This window comes from Vombatus ursinus, unplaced genomic scaffold, assembly GCF_900497805.2.
Source record: "Vombatus ursinus unplaced genomic scaffold, bare-nosed wombat genome assembly UNPS02009918.1, whole genome shotgun sequence".
Taxonomy (NCBI): domain Eukaryota; kingdom Metazoa; phylum Chordata; class Mammalia; order Diprotodontia; family Vombatidae; genus Vombatus; species Vombatus ursinus.
This window is the reverse complement of record NW_020949696.1, coordinates 4,380,286-4,394,514: the sequence shown is the minus strand read 5'-3', so window position 1 is coordinate 4,394,514 and position 14,229 is coordinate 4,380,286. Positions and strand designations below refer to the sequence as shown.

Genomic DNA, 14,229 nt, shown 5'->3' with positions numbered 1-14,229 from the left:
CATAGCCCTGGGACCTCATTTTTTAAATCTTGTACTTCATTCATCTTCATGTAGTACTTATAAAAATATTTTTTCCTTTGAATCTGTGCTTGTAAAGTTTTACAAAATTATTTTCCATTTGAGAGATCTGTAGATTTGCAATGCTTTTTGATACTAGTTGGTATTTTCTTTAATTTTACTCTTCTGTCCAGCTTTAGTTTCTTAATTGAGGTTTTGTCCTTTGCTGCAGTGGTTGGTGCTCTTGGTCTTGCCCTGGTTCCCCTGAGTTCTTTTGCTAACTTCTACCTCCTGGGTTTAGGGTTCTTTCCTCTTTCCATCACCTTCTCTCCTCTCCTCCCCTGAACTTGAATCTTTGAGTTCTGGATCTTCACTGTTTTCTGTGGCATCTTGGCACAGGATATTAGGGACCTTAGAGCCTCTGAGTGTCAGCTGACCTGGTATGAGTACTCTCTGCAATTTCCACTGTCTCCACTGTGGGACTTTTTGATCACCCCATTGCTTTTTCCAGAGAACCGTTCAGTCTTGCTGTCTCCAGACCAAGAGACTTGCAGGCTACAACCAGCTTCTGGTTGCACTGATGTTTACTTTGCTGGAGGAGCACCTTTACCAAATTGCCTTTGGGCTTCTGGTTAACTTTGTGTAGTTCTTGGGTGTCTGAAGTCACTTGGGAGCTGTCAGGTTGGTGACCCGTTTAGGCTACCATTGGTTTCCTTCCTTCCTTTCCCTCCCTCCGTCCCTCCCCTTGTCATTGGCTTTGTTCACCAACCTTGATTTAGTCCAGTATTCATCTCTTTCACATATCCCACACTTTCCTTATATCTTGTATATATCTCCAATTTATCCTGTTTATATCTTGCTTATACATAGTTCTTTGTTTATTGTCTCCCACATTAGACTGTAAGTAACGGGGTTTGGGGGTACTGGGGCCCAGAGAATGCCAAGGCAGAGTTACCTGGAATGAATTCACACACTCAAGCCTTCTCTTAATCAATTGGCAAAGAGTTTATTGTAATGCTGTAGCAAAAGCGGGCAAAGGTCCTTACAGGAACCTGTGAGAGACTGAGGTTGGTGCTGGGATTTATATGGAAAAGGGGCATGGGAAAGGAATGCCATGGATATTAATTAGGTAATCTAAGGGTCTGGGTGTCTTTGGGAACTGTGGATGGGAAAGCGTAGGGAGTATACCAGCCATTGAGGGAGTTGTCGGAGGCATGGACCTTGGGTATCTGGCAGAAAGAAGAGTCCTTGGGCCAGCCAGAGACAAACTCCTTGGGCCAGGTACCCCTCTTTTCTGATAAGAGAATGTGTTCTGCAACAGGAGGGAATTTTCTCACAGGACAGGAGCTTACTGAGAAATTGGGAGACTTCCAGAGACATGATCTTAGGGCTGGGGCCCAAGTACCCCATCATAAGCACCTTGAGAATAGGGACGTTTTGCTTTTTTTTCTATCCCCAGTGCTGAGCACAGTGTCTGGCATATGTTAGGAACTTAATAAATGCTTGTTGACTTAACTTCACTTGTAAGTCCATGCTATTCTCTTGTATTCATCTATTTCCTGCCTTTGTTTCCATCATTGTAAACTTTTTTAGGACATAAAGTAGTCAGCGAATTTCATGTGCATCTACGTTAGTGGTCTCTTTAGGCAACTTAACCTTTTGTCTTCATCAAAATGGTTTCTCTTTATGTCTTCCAAATCTTATTCTTGAAAGTTTATAGAAGTTTACTCCATAGAATTCTACCTATCCTTTCTGTGGACCCTTTGAAATCTGCTCTCCCAAAATTTAAGCTGTATATGAGCCTATGTCTGTCTTTTTTCTGCACTCCTATCACAAACTCTAAAAGAATCATGATCTTTCCAAACAGTCAGTCTCTTCTTGTTAGTGAAAATCAATTCCAGAATTACAAGTTCCCCTCTTTTTTCTTCTAATTTTTAAAACATGAAATTATTATTAAGATAAGAAATTAACTGCTCTTATTTTTGCAGAAATGGCACTAAAAGATAACAGAATTTATATTAATGTAATGATACTTCTTGATTACAGATGATGTACGATGAAACATTTCCTTCCTCTTGATACAGGCTGTAGACTGGCAGATGTGATTGATGTGTTGGTGTTTTTTTTTAGACTTGCATCTATATTATAGTGGCTCAAAGATGGTTATTAGGAAGTGACAAAGTGTAAAAAAAAAATCATCCAAATATAAAAAAACAAATATTCTAGAGTGTGTCTGGTTAATTCATAGTTTCTCATCGCTACCATATTGTACCTCTCTACCTGGCTTGCATTCTGTTTCCTGAACTCCTCATGTATTTTCTCTTTTGGTTCAAGATCCTAATTGCTGTCATCTATCGTCCTCCCAGTCTTTCTCCCTCCTTTCTGTGTTTTTAAAAATCGTTTTTTATTGATGGCTTTTGCATCACCTAGGTTTCCTCTCATACCCTATCGCTTCCTCTTTCCCAGGGAGCCATCCTTTATGTGCCACCTCCTTCAAGAGGGCGTTCTTGATTACTCTTGTTGTTCCTGCATATCAGTGTGCATTTATTTGGCTTATGGAGCTTCTACTTATCTGGGAACATGTTCAGTCTCCTAGTATTATGGGAGCTTCTTGAGGGTGGGGCCTGTCTCACTTTGGTTTTTGTATCCCCAGTACTTACTAGCACATGGAAGGCGTGCAGTATAAGTGATCATTGTTTAATGGGTACATTCTGTCAGGATCGTTTTTGTGCATGTGAATCACAAAAACGGAAAGGCTTTATCCATGTTTCACTTCCTGTATTAGGAGGCAAAGTACAGAGTATGAAGTAAAGGGGACAAGGGAGAGAGAAAGAAACCAAGTGCCCTTGGATATTTGAGGTGGCACCAGACATTCACAACTGGAGGGAATCAAGCTGTCTGTCATCTGGTTTGAGGCTGAAAGAAGCCTGGAGAGAATTTCAAGTCATTCCAACCTTTACTGATGCATTTCTCAGTATGTGTGGAATTCCTTCCTTTGTCATCTTTCTCTCTCACACTCTCTCTCTCTCTCTCTCTCTCTCTCTCTCTCTCTCTCTCTCTCTCACACACACACACACACACACACACACACGCACGAGCCCACACACACGAACTGTGAATATGTATATATGTATATACATATATAAGGTAGTGTGTAGTGCTGTACACAGATAATAGTGAATATATATATATTTATAGATAAAATTATACACATATGTACGCTTATAAGTATGTATATAGTTTTATGTGCATATGACTGATAAATATATACAGTTATAAATTTGTATGTATATGTATGTGTGTGTATATGGGAGATATGCAGTATAAGCGCTTGTTGTTTAATGGCTAGATTCTGTCAGGATCACTTTTGTGCATGTAAATCACTAAAAATCATTTTTAAAAAAATCACTATTTGAGTAGAAGAACCCCATTAGTAGACATAATAAACATTAGGAATTCCTTTTGAAGCAAATAATGCATGTTGAGTTTTATACTCTCTTCTTCTTCTTCTTCTTCTTTTTTGGGGGGGAGGGTGAGGCAATCAGGGTTAAGTGACTTGCCCAGGGTCACACAGCTAGTAAGTGTTAAGTGTCTGAGGCCAGATTTGAACTCAGGTCCTCCTGACTCCAAGGCTGGAGCTCTGTCTACTGTGCCACCTAGCTGCCCCATCCTCTGTTTTTTAAGAGTCTTTTAGCCACATATCTTAAGACAGGAATATTTTTCAGCACCATTATTCTTTGTTCGGGTATCAGAGCAAAATATTGAATGCTATAGGGTGGTTGTAGTTGTTTATGCGCCTTCTCAACAAACATATAAATATTTTGGCAACTTCCTTATGATATTGTGGTTATTGTTCTCTAGGCATCTTGCATCTTGCAGTTGATTAAGTACATTCAGAAGCTACAAACGAAGGAAGTACCAGTGGCAGAAGAAGTGATTGCCCTGTTTGCTGGGGAGTTGAACCCTGTGGCTCCCAAAGCCCAGAAAAAAGTTCCTGTCCCCGAAGGGTAAGTCTGCTCTATCCAGTCTCAGAGTATATACTTAGGTTATCTTGGAAGCAATAAAGTAGATATTTGTGGTGGTGTTTCTTCTGTGATTGTTCCTAACCTGAACTGAGCTCACCAGCCAGTCAGAGCAGAGAAGATAGTAATTCAGAGCTTCGATTTTGAGGAATCCGTCTCTGTTAATTAACAGGAGGTAGAAGAGGAAGCTGTTCTCTTCGTTGGACTTGTCAGAATATTGGGATCTGTGCTGGGAGTACTTTTTGTGCCAGGATATTAGGTACTCAGATATCAGAAAAGGTGTTATTTTTATGTGTTACATAATTCTATTTCTCATGTTTAGTCTGGACCTCGATGCATGGATCAATGAACCTCCTTCAGATAGTGACTCTGAAGATGAAAAACCCAAAACCATTTTCCATGATGAAGAGCAAAGACATGCTAAGCATCGGCAGCCTGAGATTGATGAAGAGGAATTGGCTCGGGTAAGCAAGCTACGAAACTCTTGTTCATAGGATTATATTTCATTACTTTAATTTAACAACTCATATTTAATTTATTTCTTTAAAGAGCCTGTGGAGTGATAGTGCTGGCAGTCATTCTCATTTGATCTGTAGAGGCATATCACCACCATCTTTCCATGCTCTAAGCATCAGTTTCCCATCTTTAAAATGAGATGGATCTAGATGAACTCTCAGACCACTTCTAGCTTTCATAGTTCTGTAGTTCTGAATTTAACAACTAATGTTCTACATTTGATGCAATTTTATATTCTTGTACCAATCGAGTAATTTTCTTTGACATTTTCCTAAGATCCATTTTGTTACCATTTCTAAAAAGGATATTGCATCCTCTTGCTTTTAACTGTTAGGTTCATTGAGAAAATTTATTTGTGACAAAGCCGTTTGCTATTCACAGGCCTGGCTCCTCTTTGAAATAACCAAAAAACAAATCTTTTTGAAAATTTCGCTGTTCTTTTATAACTAAACAGATGCAGTAATCATAGTGCAAATATAAGGTTTTGTTGGGTTTTTTTTTAATCTTTTTAAAAAACACAACTCTTTTTATCCTGGCAAGAATTTACATTGATTTTTTTTTTTTACACTTGAGTTTAAAACCCAGTGTGAGGTTTTGGTATGCTATGAATAAAACTTCCTAAGGTAATTGTGAAATCAGAAGCAGTTATTTCTTTAGGTACAGATAGCCTTACCTAAGTACTGTATTAATCATACTTTTTAGGATTAATTAAGTTCAATATTTCTAGAATCTGATTTTATCAGAGTGAATATTCCTTCTGCTCTTGTAGATCCCAACTTTTCTATCCTTTCTCCAGTTCAATTTTATAAGCATTTCTGCCTTTTTTTTTTTTTTTTTTTTGGTGAGGCAATTGGGGTTAAGTGACTTACCCAGGGTCACACAGCTAGTAAGTGTCAAGTGTCTGAGGTGGGATTTGAACTCAGGTCCTCCTGACTCCAAGGCCAGAGCTCTATCTGCTGTGCCATCTAGCTGCTCCCATAAGCATTTCTTAAGTGCCAATTACATACTAGGCATTGTGCTAGGCACCAAGGATACAAAACAAAAAGAAAACCCTCCCTTTTATTCAGTAAACATTTATTAAGGGTGTACTATGTGCTAGGCACTGTTCTAGGCAGTGAGCTTACATTCTACTGGAGTGAAACAACATGTACACAGATGAGCACATACAAAGTAATTTGGGTGTGAGAAAAACCCTAATGAGTGTGGCAATCAGGAAAGGCCTCATGGAGGAGGAGGGAACATTTGTTTTGAGTTTTGAATAGACTTAGAGATACCCAGAAGTGAAAGTGGGAAAGGAGAGCATTCTAGATATGGAGGCCAGCCCTTGTGAAGGGACAGAGGGACATGGTAGAATATCAGGGATGGAGAGTAGTCCAATGGAGAATCTCTTAAGTCAACTGTGTCTAGCGTTCTGGAGATGAGCTACTCTGAACTAAGCCCTGTGCTCAGAAGATGAATAGACAGGCCTTTTACTGTAGTAAAAGCCTTTCCAGTTAGACAAGCCTGCCACTTTTTTTGCTAATCCCTCAAGAATCCATGGTCACCTTCGCACCATAATGAAGCAACACAGTAGGACTCTAATGAAGGATTATAGATGAAGCCAGGATTAAATTGATCTCTTCCAGATGACCATTCTGCACTGATGTCGAGAACCTTACAGGGTTTCCACATTTCCCTGTTTCTGTGTGTTTTGCCTCAGCTTCCTTCCTTTCTAAAATAAGTGAGGAGCTCTACCTCTTCTTCTGAAATAATTGGTCCGTTTTATAATGCTTTTCATTTAATAGCATGTGGAGGATATTGTGCAAGGATTATTATTCCACAGTCTACAGATAAGGAAACAGGTCATCCAGGTGAAGTGACTTAACCACAGTCATAATTGAGACTCAGCCTTAGGACTTCTAGATCTTTGATTCTCAGCATATTATACCACCTCTCCATGAGAGAAAAGGTTAGCAGACACAAAAGCTGTGTCTTCATGTAAGCATTTCGTAAATGTTTGTTAGACTGAATTGAACTCTTCAGATTTTTCTTCTGCCTTTTGTGAAAAAAGCAAAGACCAGAATTGTAAATTTAAGTAGTTCTGATTATGCTGTTCTTACATCATACTGAAAATTGAATTGGGATCATAATAGTTCATATCCAAATTAATCAGGCAAGAAGTGTTTCAGGTATACTTTACTGTACCCTGCCACTAAACTGAGCTTTCATTTGTTTGTTCCCTTATGCCTCATATTTAATGTTCTGTCTCAGCGTCGGGAAGCACGGAAACAGGAACAGGCCAACAATCCATTTTATATCAAAAGTTCTCCTTCACCTCAAAAGGTAAGTAAGAGACTGCTTTGTTAACTATGTTTTCTGCATGTGAGGCAGTAGCTGAAAGTAACTCTCAGTAGTGGTATGAATATTATCCTATACATTTTCTCTTCATAAGCATTGCATTTCCATCCATGTTGCATTTGGCTTTCAAATGTTCTAAATAAATTAATAGCCTTTTCTTGTTTAATTTAACAGAAATAAGGTGGCAGTTTTGTTGTTTTAAGGCAAAAAACCAAAGGAAATTTTGCTGAATAGAAGCATTTTAACAGTGTTGCAACTTTTGTTTTATAATTTTGTGTAAAGTTATACCCAACCAATGTTATTCCATATAATCTCAAATAATTTTCCTTGTAAGAAGGGAATATGGAAGAGAATAAGACAATCCATATGGTCTTCGAGCCTGAGTAATTGGTTCAAGGTCTGCAATGATTGGAGCTTCTACTTTAGCCCCAGAGGGCAAATTCCCTTTCACATCAGCTTCTAACTTTCCCATTGATGATATCATTCCCACAGAAGTAGTTGCTGTTTTTAAGTTGCTTTAGCTGAAGGTAGTTCTTTCAGGAGCATGAAGCATGTCTGGGATTCTTAACCTGAGGTCTTCGTTTTTTATTTTTAGCTGCTAACTGTATTTGAATAGAATTGGTTTCCCTTAGAGTCCTATGTGTTTTATTTTATGCATTTAAAAACATTCTGAGGAGAGGTCTGTAGATTTCACCAAAGGACTGCTAAAGGAGTCTGTGACAGAAAAAAGGTCGAGAAAGTCTGATACTGAATCTTCATTCCTTTGCTCAAAGTACCTTTCAGAATTATTCCTGTGTCTGCATTATCAGTAGTAGTAGATGAAATTGAGAGTCGCTGTGGTGGCCCACAAGATAACTGCTGTCATGCTAGTTGGCTCCATTTATCCCTATGCTCGCTAGTGTTTTTAATAGGAATGAATGTTGCACTTTGTCAACAGCTTTTTCTGCATCTATTGAGATAATCATATGATTTCTATTGATTTAGTTATTGATATGGTCAATTCTGCTGATAGATTTCCTAATATTGAACCAGCCCTGCATTCCTGGTGTAAATCCTACCTGGTCATAATATATGATTACTCACATATTTTATGTCAAAAATGGCATACACGTTGTCCTTGGAAACAGCAGACAGCATGTTGATGTGCGGCGTTCATCTCTGTTCATTGACCTGAAATTTCGCTCCTTTGGAGATTGTGATGCTTAATTATTCAGAGCCATCATCAGAAGATTATTGGTATTTAAAATATGGGGTTTTGCCTTAGGGAGAACCTGAGGCTCATTAAAAGCACTCTGCAATTACACAAATGCCGTTCAGTCTGCTCTCCTTATTCAGATCTGACCCCAATCCTTGTCCACCTGCATTGTCTGCTCAAGACATGTTCTGATGAACCCGTTCCATAGGCCATCAGGCTGACCATCCAACTCTCACACACGATGAGGACAAATGATCTTAATGATATTGTTATTCAACACAATCATCTCTGTTGTGTCTTTCAAGGAATCTTTTGCAATCCCAGTCCATGCAGGGCAGTTGTTTCATTGGAGGAGAACCTTTCAGGATTCATTTTGCTCTACTCAATCCAGTACTCGCTTATAGTCTACATATTATGTGCATAGTGGGGTTGTATTCTCTGCATCTTTTAGATATTTGTATAAATGTTGAAATGTGGTCAGTTGTAGAGTATCTTTTGTAAAAGCTTGCCTGTTCCCTTCTTACGTTGTCATCAGGGATGCTCTTGTTATTTGTGTGAATTATTCCTATAAAGATTTTATAGAAATGAGAAAGTTAAAATATGAGTTGTGGTTATTGATATCTTATTGGTTGTCTCCTTGAGATAGTAATAATATCTACAATTTTTCTAATAATAACAGTCATCTTCAATAAAATTCACGTAACTCATCAAGGTTTGCAAATCTTAGATACAATCCTATGTACATTATTTAATTTGAGCCTCAGTGCGGGAGGGACAGCACGGTGCAGTGGTGTGATGAATTTTGAGACACAATAATTGGGATTGATTTCCGGCCCTGCCACTTTACTGCCAGTGTGACCATGGGCAGGTTACATAACTTTTCAGCCTTAATAAAATCAGTCCAGTGCTCCTCCTCAGTAAGATCAGGGATTGTGTGAGATAATCCTCAAGGCTTCTTGTAGCTCTCACTCTGGGGTCTGGGAACCACCTTATGTGACAGATACTCTTGGCAAGTGGTTTTCATTCTTACATGTTTTATGGACAAAGGGATGGAAGCATAGAAAGGTTGAATTTTCTTGGACATCAAGAGAGTGTCAGAGATTGTATTTGAGGTCTTTTTCATCCTGACTACAAATCCAGCTTTCTCCATGCTCTGGAGATCCTTTCAGAGAGCTTGAAAATAGTCAGACCTGAGGAGATATGCCCTCCAAGTGAAGGATACGACGTCCTCATTACATTTCTTCTTGTCCGATATGGATCTCCATTTGTGACTTAGTTATCTTTTCCAGCTTTGAGCTTTGTGAAGATAAGCATGCTTTCTCTGCCCAATATGTAAAAAAGCTTCATGATGTACATTTACATTGGGTTTTGTGACTGTCACCTTTTCTCTAAACAAAGCTATCAATACATTCTGACATCATTAATTCAGATTTCCTTTCTGGGTCAAATTAAGCCACAAACTCATTCTTGGTGATGACTTTTGGTCAATTCTTTTAGGTTTCAGCTTAATCACTAAAGAATATACTCCCTCTGATCATCTATGTGTGATCAGCTGTAGGTAAAGTTTCTGTGGCTCTAGATGTAGAGGGAATAGTAGACTTGGGTATGCAGATTATAATCAGCTATGTTTATTTGATGTCCTAATGACCATCAAGATTTGTCCTAAAATTCTTATAGTCAATTAAGTCATATTATTACTTGCTGCTTAATCAAGTTTTTTTCAGTAATAATGCTTTTGAAATTTTAACTTTTCTAGCGGTATCAGGACACACCTGGTGTCGAGCACATACCTGTGGTCCAGATTGATCTCTCAGTTCCCCTGAAGGTTCCAGGCAAGTGTGTGCTAAAGATTTATCTTCATTATTTTCAGAAACTGGAATATCTATTTCTTCCTTGATGTCAAAACCAGAACAGTAGGCCTTCAGATTCATGTGAAGGTTCCTGTCCTATTGTCAGGGTCATAAATGAAACTTTGCTTTAGAAGAGTTGCTGATATGGCAATGACATCAAGAATGGCCCAGACTAATCAACTTATTTCCTGCAAGGTGAAAGAGGAAGGGAATTATATAGCAATATAATGTCTGGAGAGACATCATAGATAGTGAGCTGTTTGCCTCAGAGTTAGAAAAATCTGGTCAAATCCTACTCCTGGCATGCTGGCTACTTGATCCTGGCCAAGTGATTTAACCTCTCATTCACATCCTCCCACCCTTGCCCCCCAAACTTAAGACTGTCAGTTACAGAGCTGCTACAGATATGTGTTAGTAGGGAGTAGACTTACTAGGAATTCCCTACACCAATGAAGTGGCATAAGACCACTCTAAAAAGCTTCCAGTCAACAGAATTTCCCCCTGAACTGTCACCATTTGCATTCCTGGGCCACTGTCAATTTCAGAATGCAATGAAGTATGCCTCAAATAGAGGTTAAACCTCCCCCCCCCACCAGTACAATTGTAGAAGACCGATTTTGTAGCTTTTGTTTTTATTTCTACGTAAGAGGAAAATTACATTTCTCTAGAAATGCTAAGTTCAGTAAAGAAACAAGTTCAACCCAGAAAGGAATTTCCCATCTGACTCCTTTCTTCAGTATATTGTCAACAATATACAGAGAAATATAGAAAAATTTCATCATTAGGAATTGAGACTGAATACCAGGGGCCTTCTGTGCCAATTTGTGTAAAAAGAGGTTAAGGCCAAAATGTACTTCTCCACTGCCCAGAAAAAGGAACAGTGAATAATCTTTGTATCTCCTTAAATCTGGTATAGTCCTTTTTGTATGTAGCGGACCCTTAATGAATGATTGAATTAATAATCCACTAATTGATTCTCATTACCAGAATTTGTTCAAGTGCTAAAAATCATTTCACAAATTATAGTGAGTAATAAATATTATAACAGTATTGATTTTTAGAAAAATTTTTTTAAAACCTTTACTCAGTATGATTTTTGAGCCATGTAAATTTTTAACAAACCATGAGGTCATATATATATATATATACACATATATATATATATATACACACACATATAGATGAAATCCTTTTTTTCCTGTAATTTATGTGTGGGTGATAACATTCAGCATCTTTTGATGATCACTGTTAGAAAAATGAATAAAGACTAAAATAAGAGCTTGGCATTGATGAATATTGATCTAATTCTTTTGAATCTTGATTGGATTTGAATTATAGGCTCGTATATTTACTGGCTTTATGTCATAGAAGAATTTTGTCTGGAAAAACTACATCTTAAGGTCAGAATGGTGTTATTCTGGTAGCCAGGGCAGGATGTAAGTGATAGATCCATAAGATTTCCTTTCTTTCCTCTTACTAAAAAAGTTTTGCCCTTTTTAAATTGACTTCTTTTCTATTTGCATTTCATTTCCAGATATATCTCTCCCCTTGCCTCTTTTCAGTGAACCATAGCCAGTAACAAAAAGATTTTTAAAAGAAGAGGAAAAGGCAGTTCAACAAAACCAGCACATTAACTAAATCTGATTGTATATGCAATATTTCACTCCTATAAATCCCTGCATCTAGGTGGTGCAGTGGATAGAGACTGGAATCAGGAAGATCTGAATTCAAATTTGGTCTCAGTCACTTACTAGCTTTGTGACCCTAGACAAGTCATTTAGCCCTGTTTGCCTCAATTTTCTCATCTCTGAAGTGAGCTAGAGAAGGAAATAGCTGGACTCCAGCCATAACTCCATATAATAACTCCAGCGTCTTTGCCAAGAAAACCCCAAATAGGGTCACAAGGAGACCGAACTACATAATACCCCTACCTCTACAAAGAAGAAAGGAAGATAAATTTTCTCAGCTATTCTTTGGAGCCAGCTTGGTCATTATAATTCTTGTGATTTATTTTCAAGTGTAGAGTTTTGTAGTGGGGAGCCTATAGCTCAGTTTTTCCTGAAATTGTAAAGAATGTGTTAGATACCCAATGACTGTTTTGTTGAATTGATAACATTCCAGATCAGGAGTTGTTAAAATCTGACCCGAGGACCAAATCCAGCCCACCCTCTGCTCCCCTCCCCCATTGATAGATAGTACCTTGGGTTCCTTCTAGATCTAGTATTTATGAATGTTATTTGGCCAGCTACGCCCAAAGAGGCTGAGGATGAGAGCAGCTAGCAAACATAACAAAAATAACAGGGCCTTATCACTAGACATGCTTTCCTCTGCGTCCTTCAGCTTTGAAAACGAATGCCTTTCCTGCATTACCAAGTTGTGACTGAGAGCAGATCTTCTACATCTTGACTGGCGGCAGGGAGGGAAGTTCAGCAAACCTGTCGTCAGCACCTGGGTTAAGCAGTAGTGATACAAAGACGAGAAGGGCACAGTCCCTTCTCGAAGGTGTCTGCAAGCTAGCTGGAGCAGTGGGGTGAAGAATAAATATACAATAACTATGATACCAGGGAGAGGAGGTCTGCTTCAAGTTCCGGGAGATATTGAGGAGGGGGAAGACACTTTCACCTGTAATGGTGGTGTCAGAATATGATTCCAGCAAGGACTTGGAGGGAAAGGACTTAAGAGGGAGGAGGGGGTCAGAGAGGGGCCATTCCAGGCACTAGGGTCAGTGAGCAAAGACAGACCAAAAGGAAGGGCGGCAATGCCATGCTCTTGGTTTACTTCTCCCCCACCATCATGAGAGAAATTGGGAGCTGGGGATGAGCCCTTCTGTACCATCTCTGTTTCTTTCCTTTGCCACTGATGCCTTTGAAACTTTGTGGCTCTCTGTCCTTGAGTTTAGAGTCTTAACAGGCTTTGGGCCCCAATGCTGTAATTGCACCCTCTGTAGGTATTCCGATGTCAGACCAGTATGTGAAGCTTGAAGAAGAACGGAGACATAAACAAAAACTTGAGAAAGACAAGAAAAAGAAAAAGCAGAAAAAGGAAAAGAAAGGCAAGCATCGCCGGCACAACTCGCTTCACACCGAAAGTGATGAAGACATAGCCCCTGCCCAGCAAGTGGATATCATCACCGAGGAGATGCCTGAGGTGAGCATCCCACACGCCTCTCCCCTCACCACACTCCCCTCTCTTTTCATTCCTACATACTGTAGTCTTTGCTGGGTAAGGCATAAGGCATAGAGTTAACCCATTCAAGGTACGGCTGGCTTTTCCCCGGGTCTGTGTTTCCATAGCCTCCCGAGCCACCGTAGTCTGAGGTCCTGACTTCTCTTCTAGAACAGGACCCTGCTGAATGACATTGTCCTGCCATTCTACTTCCTTTCCTATTTCGACATCCTTAAGGGTCACACTTTATGGGGAGAAAACACCAAACCAGAGGCAAGAAACCTAACAAGAAAGCAATGAGTCAGTTGTGATTGGTAACAAACGCACATCACACCTTTTGGCTAAGCAACATAGCTTCCTCATCCGTTACCTTCTGCTGCATCACTATTGGTTTAACATACATTTTACTCAGTAGTCATTTTTACATAGAAGGTCTATAACATATGTGGGGCATTGTTTTAAATGACAATTTAACTTGTTTTTGGTAGAATCCTCTCCTAAATCATATAGACAGAGTGTCCATCTATGGGCCCCAGCAATAAATTCTGCTGCCCTAGTATGTGTTGGTTTCTTGAGCACCATAGTGGAATATTTCCTTCTTAGTGTGCCTTTGGAAATGTGAGCATTAACTCTGTAGACAGCTTTCAGCCTTTTCATATAAAACTAGAGTCTGAGGCTATCTTTTCATTGGGGCTCCTCGGGTTATGAAGCTATACCCAGTTAGAATGGATGGTTTCAATATAAACAGATTGGCTCTCTTTTATTTCTCTCTCCCTAACCCTCCCTCCCCCTACCCCCAGAATGCACTTCCAAGCGATGAAGATGACAAAGATCCCAATGATCCCTATAAGGCCCTGGACATAGATTTGGATAAGTAAGTAAATTGAATTCTTTAGCCTTTTGCCTATTGGTTGAAATGCTTCTGAAAATGTAGTAAACAATTCCATTATTTAGGAGCTTTTGTGGCCAGAAAGGTTAAAGCGTTTTTGAATCATAGACTCCCTATAATTAAAAGGGTCATGAGGGTCCATCTGGTTCAATCTCTTTCTTCATGCATGATTCCCCTCTGCAACATCCATAATACTCAGCCTATGCTCAAATACCTCTAAGAATAGGGAGTTTACTACCTAATAAGGTATACCCTATT

At 39.2% G+C, this 14,229-nt stretch overlaps 1 protein-coding gene across 1 annotated transcript in view; it reads left to right on the top strand.

Annotated features, from left to right (window-relative positions):
- Positions 1 to 14,229, top strand: part of AP3D1 (adaptor related protein complex 3 subunit delta 1) — a 132,431-nt gene that overhangs the window by 94,632 nt on the left and 23,570 nt on the right. Inside the window, exons 16-21 of the mRNA XM_027853140.1 lie at positions 3,859 to 4,004; positions 4,342 to 4,483; positions 6,786 to 6,857; positions 9,824 to 9,899; positions 12,865 to 13,064; positions 13,883 to 13,956. Of these exons, the coding sequence (XP_027708941.1) occupies positions 3,859 to 4,004; positions 4,342 to 4,483; positions 6,786 to 6,857; positions 9,824 to 9,899; positions 12,865 to 13,064; positions 13,883 to 13,956 (710 nt within the window). The remainder of the gene's footprint in view (positions 1 to 3,858; positions 4,005 to 4,341; positions 4,484 to 6,785; positions 6,858 to 9,823; positions 9,900 to 12,864; positions 13,065 to 13,882; positions 13,957 to 14,229) is intronic.